General features: G+C 38.5%; 2 protein-coding genes across 2 annotated transcripts; one reads left to right on the top strand and one right to left on the bottom strand.

Annotated features, from left to right (window-relative positions):
- Positions 1–490: 490 nt before the first annotated feature.
- Positions 491–3,429, bottom strand: LOC127640627 (leucine-rich repeat-containing protein 10B-like). The gene has a single exon (XM_052123292.1). The coding sequence runs from the start codon at positions 2,594–2,596 to the stop codon at positions 1,367–1,369; it is 1,230 nt and encodes a 409-aa protein (XP_051979252.1). The 5' UTR covers positions 2,597–3,429; the 3' UTR covers positions 491–1,366.
- Positions 3,430–5,656: 2,227 nt separating this feature from the next.
- LOC127640626 (acyl-CoA 6-desaturase-like) lies at positions 5,657–22,950 on the top strand. The gene is made up of 13 exons (XM_052123291.1): positions 5,657–5,799; positions 12,472–12,713; positions 13,655–13,765; positions 14,156–14,353; positions 15,408–15,509; positions 15,842–15,967; positions 16,056–16,116; positions 16,252–16,328; positions 16,459–16,556; positions 18,212–18,308; positions 18,552–18,631; positions 21,487–21,612; positions 22,320–22,950. The coding sequence occupies exons 2-13, from the start codon at positions 12,507–12,509 to the stop codon at positions 22,369–22,371; spliced, it is 1,335 nt and encodes a 444-aa protein (XP_051979251.1). The 5' UTR covers positions 5,657–5,799; positions 12,472–12,506; the 3' UTR covers positions 22,372–22,950.
- The last annotated feature ends 7 nt before the right edge of the window (positions 22,951–22,957 follow it).

Below are 22,957 nucleotides of genomic sequence, written 5' to 3'. Positions count from 1 at the left end.
TTTGACACTCTTTTGGGGAGAGATGAGAAGTGTCATGAGATGGAGAGAGAGTTTAAAGAGCACAATGATGGATGAAGGAAGGAAAAAGAGAGGGCAATAAAAACACTTCTTGAATATAATAAGAGAGTTGGCAGGTGTGACTGGAAATGGAAAGTAGGTACATACAATACGAATATTGGAGGGAAAGAATGAACAAATGAGGAAAATGAGAATTATGGACTTTTACTAGTAGACCGTTATATAACATTTCTGTAACTATTGGTGTTTACTTTGCAAAAATGGATATCTGGTTGTAATGATGGTTCCTCGGATCAAATAAAATCACCTTTGAAACCATTTCAATGGAAATACATTAATATCGAAATACTATTTATTGTGAATATGGCCAAAAGGCTGAAAAATATTGAAATGTAACTTAGCTATATCTGATCAGATTTTGTCCAGTATCAGATTTTCTCACAAGACATGAATCATTGAAACATGTTTGTCAAACTCATTGCTTATTTAATAAGAGAACATTTGGTTTCACCAACACACATCACTGCAATTGCAGTATCAAGTTTCTTATAAACAGTACACCCATGTCGGGGGTAAAGTTGCACACACTAAACAAACAAAAAATGTCAGAGCCCTGCTCTTAATTAAAAGTACACAGCACACAGTAACAAAGTTTTGATGCATCAAATGTGTGCAGTTTCACAGGTCTACATACTTGATTGTTCAGAATGAGAATTATTAAATCGTTAAACCCTGCAATTACTAAAGTAAGACCTGTGTTTGAGGATCGCAGCCAGGTCAGCCCAACAATAACTGCTTTCTTATAATAGCAACACTGTCTTCTGTCTTCATATTTCTGTAGCAAACTCAACATTTAACAAAGAAATGTGACATTTCTGCATCACTAGTGGCACCCAACAGAATTGCAATATTATTTACTCTTTCAAACAATTGCCGCTTCTGCCATCGTTTGGAAAAACAGATAGTCCCGTCTCAATTGGCCCGCTCAAACTTACAAATTGCAATTCAGTTTGGTGTTGTTGTCATGTAGAAATTACACACTTCGCCTTTGATTTGTGGGCTTTGAGTGATGCCATTTCATAACTTACAGACTTAATGTGTATTTGAAACATTTCGTTACTAATTGACAGTCATTCAAATGCATAACATCCAAATTCAAAGGCAAAACTTGTAACACTGTGTTAAATTTAGTGCTTTAAAACTATTCCTTTAAGTACATTTATATGGGCCCAATATCTCTCTGTAACGCTCCAGTTCATCTTAACTTGGGGTTGAACCTGCAACCTTTGTCTAACAGTCCATATCGCTAAACAGTAAGCTCCAAAAACTAATTGAAGACGTTCAAATATCAAGCTCCTCCCCTTTGTGCGTGTTCCTCCAGCTCCTCCCCTTCATATTCATAATCCATTTCTGCTCTTTCATACTCTAACCCTGCCCCTTCATACCCTTCATAGCCCTCCCCCTCATATATTAGCTCCTCCCATTCATACCCTTGGCCCTCCTCCTCATACCCAAGCTCATCAAGTGCCACACCTTGTCTCTCAAACTCTGACCATTCATCTTTACTATGTAGTTCATCTTCATCGCCCTCTGTGGCTGATGATGGAATTGCGCCATTTGTTTCTTTCTCCTTAGCGGCTGCTAGGTTAAGAGCGGAGCTCATTCGAAGTTTCTTAAGTATTCCGTGAATAACGGGGTTAGCTGCCGCTGCAGCCGCGGCCGCCACCTCCTCCGCCTCCTTCTCTGCACGCTCTTTTGCCTCTTTCCTTCTGTCTCTAGCCTGTAGGACATCCTCAGCCCCTTCGCCAACAATTATCACCTCCTCCCCTACATGTGGCGGCTCCTTGACAGGGTTGTGGTCATAGGAGAAGAGCTGCAGCGCCGGAAGATGATGCAAGTTGGGGAACTCCGATATCCGATTATGGTCTAAATCCAGGATCTCCAGTTGCTCCATCTTGAGGAGCACGCGTGGAAACTCCTGGAAGCGGTTTCCGTACAGCCAGAGTCCTCGCAAGGCCTCCATGCGCCATAAGTCCGAAGGCAGCGAGCATAGTCGGTTGTCCCCGAATTGCAATGAGCGTAGATGAGGAAGGTCATATAACTGCTTGGGGAATCGCTGGATGTAGTTACTTTCAACCCAAAGGCAGCGTAAGCTCTGAAGGTTCCTCATTTCTGGAGGCAAACTCATCAACCGATTGCTGCCCAGGTAGAGACAGGTGAGATTGGTCAGCTGGCACACCGACAACGGGATGTCATCAAGCTTATTGAAATCGAGCGCCAAGGTGCGCAAGCCCTGCAGCTGCACGATACGCTTGGGGATGTCGCGAAGGCGGTTTCCACATACGTAGAGCTTCTCCAGATGTTGCAGATCCGAGACTTGACGAGGAAGCCGGCGGAACTTGTAGTAACTCAAGTCCAACACCGGGTCTCCACTTGCCAAGAGTTTAGCGACAACGAGCGGCAGCTCTTCGTCCTCAAATACCTCCTCTTTTTTCACCTTTTTCTCCGCTACTTCCTCCTTATCTCCCTTCTTCTCACCACCTTCTTCCTCTGACTCTTTTCGAGACGAGTTGCCCATTCCCTCCACCGTATGAAGCAAGAGTTTGTGTTTCAGGACGGGATAAGACGATGAGGCATTATGTGGGGTTGGCCTTCCCTCCCCGTGTCAGTTTCACTTGGTAAGATTGACCCGGCGGTGACAGAGCCAGTATAGCAACGCATGGTGCTCTGACTATGAGACGGCTTCCTTTCAGTCCCAAAACAAGGTCCAACGTCAGCAAATACAATGGTGATACCAGCAAAGAGCCATTGTGAATCTTTGTGTCACTTAAATTGAAATATTTAAAAAATGACAAGCTATGGAACAGGATGTAATAATAATAATAATAATAATAATAATAATAATAGTAGTTCTAGAAATTGTTGGAACTGTAACAGGAATAAATCTTGTGTCTCTTTAATGTAGAACTTCTCAGAAAAAATGGTGTTAAAGTAGTTTCCAAATTGTAATTAGATTCCCTTTTATAGCTATTATTTAAGTATGTTATTTAAAAGCCTTTAAGGGACTCACATAACAGTCATTTTCACGGGGAAACAGTATGACGTTTTAAGTTGTGAACGCTGGTGCTGGGCGTCTGTCTGCGGACACACGCAGCGCTTGTCCCGGCAGCGGGGTCTGTGGATCCCGGTCTCGCAGTCTCTCGCAGTGACCTGGCCGGCGGCAAGGTGAACCGAACCGATGATGTCTAACTGTAATAACTCCGGTTTGTATGAAACGCGCAGTCCTCAATCAGGCGAGAGAAAACAAATCCTCTGAGGAATCAGATTAAAGTTCCCAGCAGTGTTCGGTCCGGTTCGCTTTCTTCCCACCGTTGTGCGATCAAGCCTCGTCTCGCGTTTTTCTCTCTTGCTCGGTTGGAGTTACAGCAAAGCGTTGCCATGGACCGCCTCTCCTCCCTAGTAACCGAAACAGGGACATGAGAGTGACATCCGATTATCACGTGGTCTAGAGAGAGAGGGGAAAAGGGAAAATTATTAAATAATAATTGTTTTTTATTATTATTATAATCATCAGTATATTAAGTATAAATATATTTCAAATAATTCCTCATACAGAAATATTATATATGGAATAAACATTTAAAAACAGTGAAAACTGCTATAAAAATGTCACATATTCTTACATATTTGCTACATATGTTTAAAAATTGCGTTTCCTTATGTAACATATTTTTTCAAATACTAGTGGAATTTTAATATGTAGATAATTGCTCAAGTGTGTGCGTATATTTAGTAGATAGGTTTGACTCATGAATATTAATTGTGTGACGTAACGTTCAACCATTAGCATTAACGCATTTGCCTCACAATGCTTTAATGATTCTTTCCGGTAGTCCTAATATGGCTCGGGCCCGCTTGACTGCCGTTTAACAAATCAGTTTGAACTACTGGGCTTGCTAAATATTGTGTGATCTAATTAATATTCATGAGCCAAGTTGATAAGATGCATAACATTTTCAAATCATTATAAGCCATTGTTGAAGGCCAGAGTCTGGTAATGATGACATAGGCTATTATTTCCCACATGCATTAAATGTTTATTGAATTGATAATTTTTCCTTTATAATTTATGTTCAAATGTGTGCTATACAATGTTGGGTGTAATGCATTACTAAGTAATTAATTACTGTAATTAAATTACTTTTTCTTTGTAAAAAAATTAAAGTAAGGGATTACTCTTAATTTTTCAGTAATTTAATTACAGTTACTTCTGATGTAATTGAGTTAAATATTGTATAGAACAGTTCTATGTAAAACAATAGTGAATTTAAAGTCTAATGTTAAAATGTATGTTTTCTAATTTAACGCTGCCCCTTTAAATTCTTTGGCCAGTTCATGAATAATTTATGTAATTTTATATGATTTATTTAAAAGAATTACCAGAGCAGTTTCATGTCTGTCCTTATATTTTTCATCTGGTCGAGGTTGATAAGGGCTTTAGAAAGTAATTAGTAATAGTAATGTAATTACTTTTCAGACAGAGTAATTAGCACAGTAATCTAATTACTTTGTAGAAGATGAAATGAGCTGATAGTAATTAGTTATTTTTTAGAGTAACTTACCCAACCCTGGTGCTATATGACTGTAACTACACTTATTTTCAGAGCTGCAATATTCCATAAGAGCATGTAGTGTGCATCATTGTGATTTCCCTGATCATTCTTACAATTTGAAGCATAGCTTTTAGCTTATTTTCTATATTTATTGAACTGGAAAGTAATGATTAAGCTCTATAATGTGTTTTATCTTGTACCTTCATCAACATTTATGAACATCTAATTAGCTTATCATATGCTAGGAGCTTTATCAAAGAAAGATAAAAACAAATTACATTGAAGAATTGTTTAAAGCTGTTACTGTAAATATTATTGCAATGGTGGGTAGCAAAAAGCAGCCATAAACACAAATCCAAAATATGTCTGTGGTGTGGAAAAGTCCAAAGTTCATTTTTTTTTTTTTTTTTTTACATCTGATAATATGTTGTTTATCCGTATGAAATAAAATAAATCCCATTTGCACTTTTAAGTTCTTTTATTAAAAATAAACTTTTGCGAATTATTCTTTACATATGAAAATGTATATAATATTGCTGGATAATGTGTATAGAGAATTCATAGTGCAGTATATCAGCACTTTATTAGAATGTCCTTTCACTGTTTATCACTATAAGTTTTTTATTTTTTACATTTTTAACGATGTACAGTAAAAATGCTTTTTTGTAGATTTTTACCATAAATTATATATAAATATATAAAACATAATATATATATATATATATATATATATATAATTTATTTCTTTTTTTTTTTACAGGTATTGCCTCGTTTAGTCTAATACATGTCTGTCTTTCACAGTATATTTTAAACCAATAAACTTGTTTGGTTTTTTTTATAGTATTTTTACATTGTTTTCTCGTAAACACGTTACATTTTGAAAGCGTGGCAGCTCTTTACCGGCTCGATGCGCTGATTTAGACTCGAACTAGAGTAACTCCATCTCTGCCCCGCCCTCTAAACATCGTTCTCTCTTCCCATTGGCTGGTCGTCGTGAGACTGGCTCAGAGTTCACTCTGATTGGACGGTGGCGCTCGAATGATCTGTTCGGAATTCAGCAGAGGTACAAGTGATGAAGAGTGACTGTATAAGACAGTTTGAACCTGTTTTCAGCTTCTCTTTCTCATCACACACAAACTGCATGAATGTTTGTTTAAAACATCTGACGGTGAGTGACTTATTTAAATAGCAAACTAAGAACACTTTGCCTTCTGCTAAATAATTATGTAACATCATGTATGAATAAATGTCTATTGTGCTTTTAAAAATGGATAAAAAAAAAAATGATTTCATGCAAAGATTTGTAAAATATTTCATTTTATGACTCGATTATTGTTTATTTGAAATGTAAAACTAGTTTATTCACAATGTTCACCCAACAAAATTGGGCCTGCATCCAGCTTTGTTTGCATGATATTTTGTCATGCAAAGTAAAAACCCTTTGACTGATTTGATAAATGCGAAATAAGGAAATAACTTTCAGTTTGTGTACTTCAGCACGTGCTGAGCACATTCGGGTTTCTTGTGCATATATAATGAGATTATGTGAGAATTCATTGTCTCGTTTCTAAACAAAGACTGCCGATTTTACCATTCATAGCTATTTTACCTGGATTGATTCAGTATATTTAACTGAATAATAATTATATAGGCATCTTTAACTACCATTTTTACACATGTATAAATTATTGATGCATTTTATATTTTTATGGGCAGTAATGAAAATACATTTTTAAAGATTTTTATCAAGTGTTCAACTCCTATAAAACAGGTGGACTTGCAGGAATCTGTATTAAATACAGAAAACTGTTTATTTATTTGATTTTAAGTATTTTAAGGTGTGTTATTATTTATGTTACATGTAGAAAACAGAAAGCAGCTCTTTAGAAAATACTAAAACAGTACATTTATGCTTGAGATCAGAACATAATTAATTTGCATAAAGTCCACATTAAATTCAACACAGATATTAAAGAGTGTTCTCTATCCTATCGAGACTATCTCTCCGTTAGAAAACATACGTTTGGGACTATGACACCACCCATGCCATGTGACGTGGAGTCTCTGGAAGACACTAATTAATAGCTCATGCGCAGATCATACATACCTGGCTATAAAAGGCGTGATCATTCTTCCCGGTGGGCTGACGCACTTTGGGGCCAATCAGGGCTGGACTGGCAATCTGGCATACCGGGCATTTTCCCGGTGGGCCGACGCACTTTGGGGCCGATCAGGGCTGGACTGGCAATCTGGCATACCGGGCATTTTCCCGGTGGGCGATGCACTTTGGAGCCGATCAGGGGCGGACTGGGTAGCGGGAAAACTGAGCGGGCTGGTGGGTCGGCCACGAAACGTCCCGAATGGGCCGCGATAAGCAAAAATAAGCCACCCGTTATGCAGAACGGACTACAAAACGGTGCAGTGATATGCAGAAAAGGATACTAATGTTGTATCAAAAATATTGATCCTCACAGAAAAATATTGATTCTAAAAAAAAAATTTTAAACTAGGGATATTGTTATTTGGTTAGCATCAGCAGGGCCATAGCAAAGATTTCTGGGCCCTTTACCTATTAAAAAATACAGTTTTGAATTTGTTGTGGGCCCCCCTGGACCTTTGGGCCCTTAGAATCATTACAACCGTTCACCACATTAGCTCACCCCTGACCATCAGTTTTAGGTAAATTACTAAAAAATGTAATTCACTATAAATTACTAACTACTTTTCTAAAATTATAATCAGATTACTTTACTGAGTACTTCAATGAAAAACTTCTCACATTACTAATGACTTTACTTTTAAGTTACTTTCTAAAACACTTTTTTTACTATTTTATTTTCCGCTCAGTAAATTAAAAATAATGTCTGTTTTCTCCTTGTTCACGTTCGCACACCCTTCAAATGTCACATAAATGCAAACAGACGTCGATATGAACATATGGATTCAATTTTCATTGTATTACACATGAATAATATATTATATGTTCATGGTAACAAGTGTTGGGTGTAATTGGATTTCAAAGTAATTAGTTACTGTAATCTAATTACTTTTATGCACAACATGTAGTGTAATGCATTACATTTTAATCTGTAATCAGATTACATTACTGATTTTCAATTAAAGTCATTACTTTTTTAATCATATGTTTCAAAGTTAAATAAAAAGGATTAGGCTATATTAGCAAATACTTATGCAGGATGGAAACTATTTCTTCTGCTCATCTTAACATGCATGCTGAAAGACCACGGAGTGGTGGTGGTGGCGTAGTGGGCTAAAGCACTATACTGTTAATCAGAAGGTCGCTGGTTCGATCCCCACAGCCACCACCATTGTGTCCTTGAGCAAGGCACTTAACTCCAGGTTGCTCCGGGGGGGATTGTCCCTGTAATTGCACTGTAAGTCGCTTTGGATAAAAGCATCTGCCAAATGCATAAATGTAAATGTAAGACTGCAGCATGAAAGCAGCTTCTGTTCTGGAGTAAATTCATGCTAAAATAACAACATATCTAAAAGGACATTTCTTATTTCTTATAATTTTGTGTAATTCTCGTTAATACCGTAATTAAAAAAATAGTTAACCATGGTTTTACTAAAGTAATTTTGCAGTAGTAACCACGGTTAATTGCGTAATAACTATGGTTTAACTAAATCCAATGGTTCAATTATATAGTTACTGTAGTGAAATTATGGCTCACAAATGTAAAAAAAAAAAAAATGACGAATTATGATTAAAAATTATATTTTAAATTATGACTTTTATCCCAAGAAATTGCAAAAAAATATATGTAATAGAAGTATCGGTATTGGTATCGGGATCGACAATATTGGACTTTAAGTTATTGGTATCGGATCAAAAAGAAAATAATTGGTATCTCCCATCCCTAGTAGTTTAGCCTAGTGTTTGTGTGTGTGCGCGCGATCGCTGCCACTCCCCATAGTCAGTGTGTGGTAGGGTCACTTGGCCATTCAGATGGACTAAGCAAGAACTGCTGGGCCATGGACAGGATTTTGCACCTGTTACATGGTGATGTTGCTAAAATAGCTTGCCTGGCTAACACAGGTACTATACTTTAGCTGTATCTCAAGCAGCTGTTGTAAGGTCTCAATGAATCATTGAGCCCAGAGAAAATAGCTGAACTACAGCTGACTTCTTCTACCCTGTTGAGGGTGTCTAAAGGGCAAGCAAGCATAGCGGGCAGAACAATGGCTCGCTTGTGGACAGCAAGGCAACACCTATGGCTCTCTCATTCCAAGCTGCACCTAGAAGACTGTGCGTCTTTGGAGCTTCCTGTAGTACCTTCGGCAATGTTTGGGGCTGGTGCTGTTGAGATGCTGCAGCGAGCATGTGATGCTTGTGCATGTGCACGGGAAATGAGGGGATTTCTCCCCAGTTCAGTATAGACCCTTGCAGGTGTTGTGAGAAACTTGTCAAGATACCGTCGTACTCACAACAAGGGCCAGCATTCGGCTGGAAGGCGAGATGGTTTTGACTCAGGAGACCTGAGACTTCAGTTGGAGGCCAGTAGGCAGTGCCGGGTTCGTAGACAACCTAGACATAAAATACATTAGGCACCGGCTACCCTTATACAGCCAGAGGATGAGCCTCCGTCTCGTTCCTGATGGTTTTCAGAACCCGCTGTGCCTCCTCTCTCCTTTAGCTCATGTAGCAGCCTGGGATGGCATTACAAACGATCCTTAGGTCATCACAACAATGACCCAGGGCTATCGGCTTCAATTTATAACCTGGCCCCCTCTTTCAAGGGTTCTGACCATGTCCTCAACTTCTATTAATTTAGAAGAGAAAGCTTTGTTAGAGGAGACCAGAACTCTTCTTGAGAAAAGAGCTATAAAGGAACTGAGGCGGAACGAGGTACAGGCTGGATTTTGTTCCTGTTACTTTTTGGTGCCAAAGAAAGACAGCAATTATCGGCCTAACTTGGATCTCAGGGGTCTGAACAGTTTTCTAAAACCCCTAAGGTTCAAGATGCTAACTATCCCACGAGTGAAACAGGCTGTGCGTCGGGCAACTGGTTTGCATGCATAGATCTGAAGGATGCCTACTTCCAGATCCCAATTTTGGAGGGACACAGGCGTTTTCTTCGATTCACATTTAATGGCAGGGTTTTCCAGTTCCAAGTTTTACCTTTTGGCCTGTCCCTCACTCCCCTCACCTCACACGGTGCATGGAGGCAGCACTTGTCCCCCTGCCCCATCAGGGGGTGATAATATTTGACATTTGATGACCGGCTGGTGTGCACACAGTCAGGGAAGACTTGTCGTCAGCATGTAGAGCTGATCATCAGTCACATTCAGTCCTTAGGGCTTCAGCTAAACAAGTAAAAGAGCTGACTCAGTACATTTCAGACAGCTCAGTTTCTTGGGATGACCCTGGACTCCCTGAGCATGAATATATCTCTGAAAGTAGAGCACCATCAGTCTCTCACGGCCTGTCTGTCCCTTTTTTGGTATGGTCAGAGGGTTCAGTGGAGAAATTGTCTCAGGCTGCTAGGCCTCATGGCAGGAGATGCCCAGATAATTCCTTTAGGACTTCTGTTTCATGCGTCCAGTCCAGAGGTGTCTACTGAGGTCCGGGCGCTGTCCTCAGAAAGATCTGACATGCATTGTACCTGTCACTAATAGACTGCTATTAGCCCTCCACTGGTGGAGGGACCCAGGGAACACCATTAAGGGTTCTTGGTTGGGACCTGTCTTGCAGCATCAATTGGTCTCAACTGACGCTTCCCCAAAAGGATTGGGTGCAGTGCTCAATGGCGCATCTCAGCACATCAGCGTGCTGGAGTTGAAGGCCATTCACTTAGCACTAGATCACTTCCTACCTTACCTGGTAGGTCGTCATGTCCAACTACACCTCCACTCACTGAAAGTGGTGTATCTTCCAGGACTGCAGAATCAAGCGGCAGATATGCTGAGAGGGCCCAACTGTTAGCTATAGGGCGCTCAGAGCCTTTTGTGTGCACGTTGCAAAGTGCCAGGGCACCATCACTTTGAGGACTTCATACTCCTATAGATGCTGTGTGTTTTCTGCCTGGTGTACTTCATATGAGCTTGACCCAATAGGATGTTCAACTCCTGATATTCTAGAATTTCTGCAGGAATACTTTGATGCAGGGATGTCACCTACTACTCTTAGAGGGTTTGTGGCTGCTATTTCTGTGGCTCGAGGAAATAGGTTGAGTCTTTCTCCCTATGATGGCAGGTTGATAAGCCAATATCTTAAGAGTGCCAGGCATCTTAGGCCCCGGAGGTCTGCATCACTGCCTCTATGGGATTTGGACACTGTTCTCAGGGCTCTTGTTGTTGCTCCCTTTGATCCCCTTGATTCAGTGGACCTGAAGTGGCTGTCCATGACGTCTGCATTTCTACTAGCTCTCGCTTCAGCTAAGAGGAATAGTGAGTTGCTCGCCTTGTCAGTGCATACAGACTGCTGCAGATTCCTACCGGATGATGTAGCAGTTAAACTTCACCCTAATCCTGCCTTTTTGCCAAAGGTCTTGACCCTTCTCCATTTGAATGAAGTAATTTAACGGTGTTGCTTCCCTGCTTCCCTTGGGGTAGCATCAACCATGCTATGCCCTGTGAGAGCACTGCGGACCTACATCAAGGGCACAATTCAGATCAGAAGCACAGATCAATTGTTTGTCTGCTTTAAGGCCGAGAAGCTTGGCCAACCTCTGTCAAAGGCCATGCTTTCTCATTGGGTTTTTATCACCATATGGCAAGCTTATGAGGACACTGGTTTTCGTGCTCCCTCTCACCTTCACGCACACTCTACATGCAGTGTTTCCACCTCATGGGCCCCGGTAAGTAGGGTACCCTTCAGTGATATTTGAGCTGCAGCATCTTGGGCTGTTCCATCTACCTTTAAATGTAGCAGCTGGCACATCCTTTGCTGGGACTGCCTCAGGAATTATGGATATACCCTTTAGTAGTGTTCCCTCTTTGGCCAGCACATTTCTGGACAAAAGGGTGGTTACCATGGCAGCATCCGGCACATGGTTCCTTTTGTAACAAATGATGGTGTGTTGCCATTTCTGTTTGATTGAAAGAGTACATTTGTATATAGATTGTCAGTGGCCTGTTCTGCCTTCTAGTTTGTTGTGTCCACAAAATCTGGTGGCTGGGGTACACCCTAATTTACGGTTATGCACCTTCTCTTCCCAACTTGTTTTACAGCTTATTCCATACATATTTATTCTGGTGGAGAGATAGTCTCGATGTGATAGAGAGCGTAGCATTACATTGTAAACTTGCTTCTCTGAGTGAGAGGTTGGTTCTCTCCACCTGGCTGTCGCTCAGATGCATTTATTTAGAAATACACAATGATCATGCTTTTTATAGCCAGGTATGTATGATCTGCGCATGAGCTATTAATTAGTGTCTTATAGAGAATCCATGCCATATACAACGGGTGGTGTCATAGTCCCATACGTATGCACTGAGGTGGAGTCTCTCACTCAGAGAACCAAGGTTATATTGTAACCCTACTATATGATCACATTGCAATGAAACGTTCAAATGGATTCAGATGGTGTTTTCGCAACATGATTTTTACTGCTTGCAAACAGATACATTTTTAAGTGATTTTACACATTGACCTTCTGAGTTCTGGTCACCATTCTTTCCATTGTATGGACCTACAGAGCTGAACTATTTTCTGCTGAAGAAAGAAAGACATTTGCATCTGTGATGGCATGAGGGAGAGTAAATGATGAGAGAATTTAAATTTTTGGGTGAACTATCCCTTTAATTCAATCGTGTTGTGGTCATGTAAATAATATTTGTTGTATAGATTTATTTCTGAAACGTCTTCGTCTTGCAGTGGAATAAAAGCTTGCAGCCGGATTTTGAGACGTGATGGGCGGCGGAGGACAGCAGACGGAGCAGATCTCCGGGACCGAACGGAGGTTCGGCACTTACACCTGGGAGGAGGTGCAGAAACACACAAAGCACGGTGATCAGTGGATTGTGGTGGACAGGAAGGTTTATAATGTGAGCCAGTGGGTGAAACGTCACCCTGGAGGATTGAGGATCATCGGACACTATGCTGGAGAGGATGCGACGGTAAATCTCAGAACTTGTAGAACTTTTAAATAGATTACCATAAAACAAAGGCCGTAGCCCAAAAACCCTAATAAGTTGAATGCACTCAGTTGATTGAGTTAACTTGTACCCTCAACTGAACTGAGGAATAGTGTCTCCAAAACCAATTCTAAACATTCATGAAATAATCAGAATTCTCCACAGAAATGAATATATACCTGTACTTAATTTGCACATGTACAAGGTCAACTGAAGTAGTAACAGTGTCCAACTTGACCAAAGTGGCCTTCTGAGGCCGTCAATCCACATATATTATCACGTGACTCGTTGTGCATGACACCACAGAGACTCACAGCATGTGGAGGTTCATGCTACTCTCTGCGATCCATGCACAACTTACCACATGCCCCATTGAGAGTGAGAACCACAAGGAGGTTACCCCATGTGACTCTACCCTCTCTAGCAACCGGGCCAATTTGGTTGCTTAGGAAACATGGCTGGAGTCACTCAGCACACCCTGGATTCGAACCCGCAACTTCAGGGGTGGTAGTCAGCGTCCATACTCGCTGAGCTACCCAGGAAGTGAGCCTCCTACCTAGACAGCATCGTTGGGTATAATGTTTGGCCATAATGCATAGGAATGCTGTCTAGGTAGGAAGTTTATTAGGTTTTGGGACACAGCCTTTGTGTTGTATAAAATAATCTAATAAAAGGTACATTGTATGTACATATGTTTACATTATATGTAAAATATTAATATTATATACTGTAGACTAGATTACTTTAAAATGAAGTTTGTGAGCTGCCTAATTAGACAACTTTTTGGGTGATTATGATGCCTTTGATGCCCAACAAATGGCTGCATCCTGATTTTGAGACACATCCAAAGAGTTTATTAAAATGTGGTCAAACGTTTATGGATTATAGACAATAGATTATCTGTTTTTAACCTCGTATGATAGGAGGCGTTTACTGCGTTTCATCCAGACCTTCAGCTGGTTGGGAAATACATGAAGCCGTTGTTAATCGGGGAGTTGGAGGCTTCTGAACCCAGTCAAGACTGCCAAAAAAATGTGAGTGTGACTCTAAGAATAAACTTCTGAATAAAGCCTGATTAATTGTTTCACTGTGTGCTGTGCAATACTTCTGCACTTCTGCATCTGTTAGTGGATGTCTAGTTGAAAGAGCAGCTTCTAAGCAGTTTAGACAAGTATTTCTGCCATTGTATGGTCAGATTTCTTGAGCCGTTTGGTTCGGTTACATCTACAAAGCCAGTTTGATTCCTAAGAAAACCTGTTGCATATATTGTCAGTTGTGGATCTCCAGACCTGTCCAACACAGGACTACCAGCTGTAATAAAACAGCACAAGAGCACACTTAAATGCATCTTTTCTCTTTTCAGGGTCCATTAAAAGGGGTCACTCCATGACACAAAAATGACTCTATTTAAATCTCTCTCTCAGGCTGCCCTTGTGGAGGATTTCCGTGCCCTGCGTGAGCGTCTGGAGGCTGAGGGCTGTTTCAAAACACAACCTCTATTTTTCTTCTTACACCTGGGTCACATCCTGCTCCTGGAAGTCATTGCTCTGCTGATGGTGTGGTATCTGGGAACCGGTTGGATCAACACAGCCATTGTTGCTGTTTTACTGGCCACCGCACAGGTATCACAGACTCACGATAAAATAAATGATCATTAAACCCTGATGAAAAGAGCAGCATAGCTGCTCACCAGTATTATGCCATGTTGTGGGTATCACCAAGCATCCTAGGGGTTGTTCACACAGGGCACAGTCTTGCATTCAAAAACAGTGGACGGAGCTCAGAGGTCTCGAGATGCATTTTTTAAGCTGAAAAACCAGTGAGACCTGAAACAATGGCCAAAGATGCCCATATGATGCATGTGTACATAGACCAAAACTTAAGACAGCATACATTAACAACATTATGTATATATATATATACACACTGATCAGCCACAACATTAAAACCACCTGCCTAATATTGTGTAGGTCCCCCTCGTACCACCATACATGCAACAGTATACTGTTCATGTATGCGTATATATATATATATATAGTGTGTGTGTTGTAAAAATAATATATACTTTTTAAACTACATTTTTATAATTGAATATATATATATATATATATACATACATATATTTAAAAATAATATGTATGTATTATTTTAAAATATATATATATATATTATTATAGATTTTACTTATATAATATTATATGTATTATCTTTAAATGTATATATAAAACATAACATTTTATGAAATTACATATCTTTTGTAACTATTTATATTATATAAAAAATTTTAAATATATATATATAAAAAAAATATATATATATATATATATATATATATTTGTTTTTATTATAGATTTTTATTACAAATTTATTTAATTGTATTATTATTTGTATATAAAAATATATATTATATTTTATATCTATCTATATTTCTTTTGTTTTTTAATTATTTTTATATAAAATATATATTATATTTGTATATTAAAAAAATATATATATATATATATATATATATATATATATATATATATATATATATATATATATATATATATATATATATATATAAAATTATAATAAAATTAAATAAATAAAATTAATTTGTAATAAAAATATATCCATATAATAAATATATTTAATACAGTTAATAAGTGTTGGGATAATGTTTTCTCTCTCTAGTCCCAGGCTGGATGGTTGCAGCATGACTTTGGTCATCTGTCTGTGTTCAAAACCTCTCGATGGAATCACCTGGTGCACAAATTTGTCATCGGACACCTGAAGGTACCAACAACTAACAAATATACTTTAGTCTTGCTTCCGCTATATCCAGTGCATTAAAAGCACTAAGCCACAAGATTTGACCACAGTTGAGTGGTGTGTTTTAGGAATGATGTGAAAAGGCACAAAAGCGTTACAATAAAATGATCAATAAATTACAGTTAACAAGTTAGAGGCTGAAGTTTAATACTTAGGGTAGTTATTCAAATCTGTGACCGTACATACTGTAGTTCATTAGTCAGTTCAACTGCTAGATGGTTGTAACATGGCAAATTGAATCAGATTTTAGAGCCAGAACTGTGTTCATGTTTTTGTGTGTTTGTACTTGTTCACAGGGAGCGTCGGCGGGCTGGTGGAACCATCGTCACTTCCAGCATCATGCTAAACCCAACGTGATCAAAAAGGACCCAGATGTCAACATGCTCAATGCGTTTGTAGTGGGAGACGTGCAGCCTGTGGAGGTAACAACTCTATCCACAGACAACTCATACAGAAACATAAACTCTGAATCTAACCTGATATGACACATTCACTCTTTCTTTGCTTCAGTACGGGGCTAAAAAAATCAAGAATCTGCCGTACAATCATCAGCACAAATACTTCTTCTTCAGTAAGTCAGTATGTGTTACAGAAGCTGCTATTGGTTCAAGTTTCCTAAAGATGATAGAAATTCCAGAATGAATGTACATGATTTGTTTGTCATGTCTTGATGTTTAACTTCCCCCTCTCTGTCTGTCTTTCTCAGTTGGACCACCTCTCCTCATTCCAGTCTATTTCCAATTGCAGATCTTTCAAAATATGTTCACACATGGTCTTTGGGTGGTAGGTTGCCATGACAACTTTCTCTATTGCTATGCCAATGAAATGTGATGTATAGATTCAGAGAAATAAAGTATGTAAAAATAAATGTTTTTCATCTTCTCTTTTCATTTTTTCTCTTCTCTTTTTTTAGGACTTAGTGTGGTGTGTGAGTTATTACGTTCGATACCTGCTGTGTTTCACACAGTTTTATAGCTTGTTTGGAGCAGTGCTGCTGTTTAATGCCGTCAGGTACAAAAGATCATCTGCTACATTGGTTTTTATTGTAGATTTGATATTCCAGATATATCGCTTCATTTCAGATAAGAAACTATTCTTATACACTTATAAAAAAAAAAAACATATTATATATGGCTTTTGGAAATGGCACCATGCAAAAACCATGTTTTGTTGTTATTGTTGTCTTTACATTTAGCGTAGTAATACCATGTTTTTTTGTTTTGTTTAGTTTTTTTCATTTACTGTGGCAATACCATGTTTTTTTCTGGACATCTACCATATTATATATATATAAACTGATCAGCCACAACATTAAAACCACCTGCCTAAAATATTGTGTAGGTCCCCCTCGTGCCGCTAAAACAGCGCCAACCTGCATCTCAGAACTGCATTCTGCGGTGCATAAAATCATTCAGATACGGGTCAGGAGCTTCAGTTAATGCTTACATAAAAAATCAGATTGGGGAAAAAATTATTGTTGGTGCCAGACGGGCTGGTTTGAGTATTTCTCCAAAAATTCTGCAAGGATCACAGCTGGAGAATTGCAAAAATCTGTTGGGTGTTGGGGTCAGAAAAGTCTCCAAAACTACAATAAGACGTCACCTACATCACAACAAGTTGTTTTGGAATGTTTCAGGAAAATAAGCCTCTGCTCTCATCCAACAACAAACTCAAGCGTCTTCAGTTTTCCAGACACGACTGGAACTTCAAATGGGACCGGGTCCTGTGGTCAGATAAAACCAAAAAAAGAGCTTTTTGGCTGCAAACACCAGAGACGAGTTTGGAACACATAGAGAGGTAGACATGTGGAAAAGTACCTCATGGCCACGGTTAAATATGGTGCTGGATCTTTAACGTTGTGGGGCTGTTTTTATGCCAAAAGTCATGGACATCTTGTTCGGATACATGGCATCATGGACTCTATCATATACCAACAGATAAAAAAATTAAAACCTGCCTGCCTCTGCCAGAAAGTTTACAATAAGCCCAGGTTGGAACTTCCAGCAGGACAATGATCCAAAACACACATTAAAATAAACACAAAAATGGTTCACTGACCACAAAATCAATGTTTTGCCATGGCCGTCCCGATCACCTGACCTGAATCCCATAGAACACCTGTGGGGTGATCTGAAGAGGAGAGTCCACCATGTGGACCTGTATGGAGGAATGGTCTCAGATCCCTTGCCAGGTTGCACAAAGTATTGAAAACAAGGGTGCCAATAGTTATGCCACACATATATTTGACAAATATATTCGTGGCAATATATATATATATATTAATAAGTGTTCATAAAAGCAAATAAATGTTATTAACACAATAAGTGTGTGTATATATATATATATATATAGTGGTGTCCAAAAATATTGATAACACCATGTTTCTTTTATTTACCAGGGTAATATCGTGTTTTTTATTTAATTTAATTTAATTTATTTACTTTTACATCTACCGTGTTTTTTTGGATATTTATAATGACAAAACCATGTTTCTCTTGTGACATTAATACTTTGGTATTGGCATCTGATACCACCCCTAATTCATTTGATATGCCTTTTACTCGCTTGCAAAAAATACTACGGTATCACCATGTTTTTACTGGCATGTTATTTGGATGTTTGACAGCCATCAGCTGAACACTTCCTGTCTTTACTTTGGGCTGCAGGTTCTTGGAGAGTCACTGGTTTGTATGGGTGACTCAGATGAGCCACATCCCCATGAACATTGATTATGAGAAACACCATGACTGGTTCAACATGCAGGTAATTCCCCACTATTAGACTCATAGAAAGATCCAGACTGGTGTTCGTAGGGTGTAGGTTCGAGACCCGCAAGGGGCAATCCATGAAAAATGACCACTGTGCCCTTTTGTGACACAAAGGGATAATTGACTCAGAAATGAAAATTAAGTAATCATTTATTCCTCCACACGTTGTCCCAAACCTGGATTATTTTCTTTCTACCGACTCTAGTGTGCTTTACGGTAACTGTTTTCTCTCATTTAGCTGGTGGCAACCTGTAACATTGAGCCGTCCTTCTTCAACGACTGGTTCAGCGGACACCTCAACTTTCAGATCGAGCACCAGTAAGTAAAGCGTTCCATTTTTTTTGGTGCCGAAACAAATCTAAAGGTCTATTCACACCTAAAGCGATTTGGCGAACTGCAAGTGATTTTTCACATTAAATTATTCTCACTTATTGCAACGTGAATTTGCGTCACTTTCTGAGAAAAGTTCACACAGCCGGACAAAAATGAAATGCACTGTTGCGGTGTTAATTCATGTGTTTTAATGCAAAATGCAAAACTATTTGGCTTCATGTTGAACGTCTATCTAGAATGTTCGTTTTGGACAAAATGACCGTAAAAGTTTACAGGTCAGTTTTTTTCAGGATATATTCGGTTATTCAAAAATACCTAAAACAAATACAATTGTCACGAAACCACGACTTGAATATACCTCTGCTATGAGGATCATATTTTCAATTATTTGAGTTTAAAGACATTTTCTTGGGGTTGAAGTATAAAATAAGCAGTGTAAATATCTGGAGAGAGTAAAAATATATAATAATAATAAAATTCCCCCAAAAAAGTAAAGTTGGCATAAGTTATTTGGAATAATCTATTATTATTATTATTGCTTAAAAAGCAGCATTGAAACTATTTATTTTTATTCCGATTCATATTTGATCCACGAAATCAAAGTCAGGTGGTTTTAGGCACATAGGATGTTTCATAAAAGCATTTGTTTTAAGATGGTTATTTACAGCTTTAGTGGGTCAATAAGAAATCTAAATATTAGACTCCCAAATATTTATTTGGCAAATAGAAAAGATTAGAATAGAAGAGCAGGGAGCCCTGCAACAGATGTCATGGCCCCCACAAAACCCCCCACTGAACATCGTGTCAGTCTGAGATTACATAAAGAAACAGAAGCAATTGAGACAGCCGAAATAGACAGAAGAACTGTGGAGAATTCTCCAAGAAGCTTGAACATCCTATCTGCCATTGGTGCTGTTTTGAAGGCAAAGGTGGTCAGACCAAATATAGATTTAGCTTTTTTATGTAATTATTTTTGAAGACATCCTCACTATGCAACATTTTTCACAAGTGCCTAAAACTTTTGCACGATACTCATACTTATATATATATATATATATACACATACACTGTCGGACTAAAGTTTGGAATAATGTACCGATTTTGCTGTTTTGGAAGGAAATTGGTATTTCAATTCACCAAAGTGGCGTTCAGCTGATCACAATGTATAATCAGGTCATTACTGATGTATAAAACAGCACATCAATATTTGAAAAAAGTCATTTTTGATCAAATCTAGACAACAGCAGCATCACTCCAACTTATCCTTGAGTAATCGTGATAAATTGATAATTTGATACTAGAAAAACACTTTATATCAAACACAGTTCAAAGATATTTGGTTCATTAAATGAAGCTTAACGTTGTATTTGTGTTTGTTTGTTTTTGAGTTGCCACAGTATGTAATAGACTGACATGTCTTAAGGTCATTATAAGGTCAAAAATGGCAACAAAAAAAAAAAGAAACTCAATCAATCATTGTTTTGAGGATTGAAGGTGATACAATGCTTGAAACTGCCAAAAAACTGAATATTTCATAGAAAGGTGTAACTACAGTCTTCAAAGATAAAGCACAACTGTCTCTAACAAGGACAGAAAGAGATGTGGAAGACCAGATGTGCAACTAAACAAGAGGATAAGTACATCAGAGTCTCTAGTTTGAGAAATAGACGCCTCACATGTCCTCCGCTGACAGCTTCATTGAATTCTACCCGCTAAACACCAGTTTCATGTACAACAGTAAAGAGAAGACTCAGGAGGACTTATGGGGAGAATTGCAAAGAAAAAGCCGCTTTTGAAACAGAAAAACAGAAAGAAAAGGTTCGAGTGGGCCGACATTGGACAACAGATAATTGGAAAAGAGTGTTACGGATCTAAACCCCATTGAGCTTTTGTGGGATCAGCTAGACTGTAAGGTGTGTGAGAAGTGCCCGACAAGACAGACACATCTATGGCAAGTGCTACAGGAAGTGTGGGGTGAAAGATCAAGTGCTACAGGAAGTGTGGGGTGAAAGGTCAAGTGCTACAGGAAGTGTGGGGTGAAAGGTCAAGTGCTACAGGAAGTGTGGGGTGAAAGGTCACCTGAGTATCTAGAATGACAGCTAGAATAACAAGGATCTGCGTAGTGGGCTAAAGCACATAACTGTTAATCAGAACTGTTCAGACGGTCGCTGGTTCGATCCCCACGGCCGCCATCATTGTGTCCTTGAGCAAGGCACTTAACTCCAGGTTGCTCCGGGGGATTGTCCCTGTAATAAGTGCACTGTAAGTCACTTTGGATAATAGCGTAAATGTTAGTTGTTTAAACATTTCAAATGTAATTATTCACGTTTCATTAATGTCCTGACTATACATTGTGGTCAGCTGAATGCAACTTTGGTGAATAAAAGTATCAATTTATTTCCATAAGAACAAAGTTTGTACATTATTCCAAAATTTTGGCCTCCGATGTTATTTATTTTTCACTCAATGAGCAAGATATAAATGTATATTCAAGAAGCCAGAAAAGTATTTGAATACCTTCTTTTGGTTACACCACTTGACATTTAACAAATAAAATGAAGTCATATATATATAGAGAGAGAGAGAGAGAGAGATTTGTATTTTTTTTATTTAAAAATTCAATACATGTTTTTAATACCAACAAGGACAAAATATAAAATTTTTACTAACTTGATAAATGTGTTTAAACTAGATATTAAAATTAAAAATGTCACATTTTTTATCATATTGGACAACCTTATTTGTCAATGACCCTTCACACTTGGTGTGAACAGGCCTTAACTGTGTATAATTGTGTATTTGTAATTTTGTCAACTGTGCTTGTTGTTTTTCCCCTCCAGTCTGTTTCCCACAATGCCTCGGCACAATTATTGGCGAGCAGCACCGCACGTGCGTGCTTTGTGTGACAAATATGGAGTTACATACCAGGAGAAGTCCTTGTACCGGGCCTTTGCCGACATTGTCAAGTAAGAAGCATGCCTGAAATTTCTAACTGAATTTAGGAACTGTTCCTACAATATAATAAGTCAAAATGAAACGGCACTCGCAACCAATCGTATCTCTGTAAAGTAACATACAATAGGCCTATATAGACCTTATTCACGCTAGCGCCATCTTTGGTCTTACCATCTCTTCAATGGCATGAATGTTATAAAGCTCCAAGATCACATCTGATTCTCCACAACTCATGTTGGCTGGAGTTCTATATATAGTGCATGTTCTTGGACAGATATTTTATCAATGCTTTGACACTTCAAACTGCAGGACAGCCCATTGAAGAGACTAAGTTGATCCCTCACAGCTTCATTGTCATTCCCTTTAAAAATCAAAGATGGGGATAGCATGAATAAGGTCTATATATCCCCTCTGGGAATTGATTGGATCGTGAAAAGTACTGGAATAGAGCTAGGTGGTGTTTGATATAATGTACACTGGCGAATCGTTCACAATATAACCAGGAAAATGTCTAAATAAATAGGGTATAATTTGACTTTGTTCACTTTAAATGTCCAAGGCATGACGAATCACCTGCTGGTCAGTTGTGGAACTGCACAAAGTAGTATTTTTCGAAGGATTACAAACAAGAAATTACTAAAGTACATTTTAACGCACGTGATTTTTTGCGCATGTGTCAGCAGATGCTTCACCTCTAACATTCTTCTCGTCTTCGTAGGTCGTTGGAGAAATCCGGAGAGCTCTGGCTGGACGCTTACCTCCACAAATAACATCTCACTTCCATTTACATGAAAACGTTTTCCTCCGGTTAGAACCGGAACATTATTCACCAATCAGAGTGAGCATGTCAGAGGCATCCCAAGAGACTGGCTGTGATTGGTTAGTTTACTAAATGTCAGGAATTCTCGTACTAAACGAGCCAATCAGCTCTCAAATATTGTTTTTAGCACCTTATTTTTTTTGTCTGTGACTGAAGCGTAATTGTGGCAATTTGAATGTGTTTCTTGAGAGTGATCGGAGATGTCTCGTTCTTAATAAGGCTGTATGGAAGGTATGTGATGGTCCTTGAAAGTCATGTGATTACAATCGCTGCGTTATAGATTTGCATAGTTGTTGCAATAGATGGACTGGACATTTTTGAGACTTTTAATCTTTTTATTAGTAATTATATTTCTCAAATTTACAATACAGTGATTTGTTTTTACAGTATAAATATTTTAATTCAATTATTTTGACAAAAACTAGCAAAAGGGTAATACTAAAAGGTTGTACTTTAGGTTTCATGTGAATATTAATTTGACTTCCTGCTACTTTTAAGGATTACCGATTAAAACTAATCTCTGCATTAATGCTGAA

Source organism: Xyrauchen texanus, chromosome 49 (genome assembly GCF_025860055.1).
Source record: "Xyrauchen texanus isolate HMW12.3.18 chromosome 49, RBS_HiC_50CHRs, whole genome shotgun sequence".
Lineage (NCBI taxonomy): Eukaryota > Metazoa > Chordata > Actinopteri > Cypriniformes > Catostomidae > Xyrauchen > Xyrauchen texanus.
This window is presented reverse-complemented; position numbering and strand designations above follow the sequence as displayed.

Coding starts and splice junctions, on each gene's coding strand:
- LOC127640627 (XM_052123292.1), bottom strand. CDS start 2,596: ATGGGCAACTCGTCTCGAAAAGAGTCAGAGGAAGAAGGTGGTGAGAAG.
- LOC127640626 (XM_052123291.1), top strand. CDS start 12,507: ATGGGCGGCGGAGGACAGCAGACGGAGCAGATCTCCGGGACCGAACGG. Junction 15,968..16,055: donor GAGACGTGCAGCCTGTGGAG/GTAACAACTCTA, acceptor TCTTTGCTTCAG/TACGGGGCTAAAAAAATCAA. Junction 21,613..22,319: donor GCCTTTGCCGACATTGTCAA/GTAAGAAGCATG, acceptor TCGTCTTCGTAG/GTCGTTGGAGAAATCCGGAG.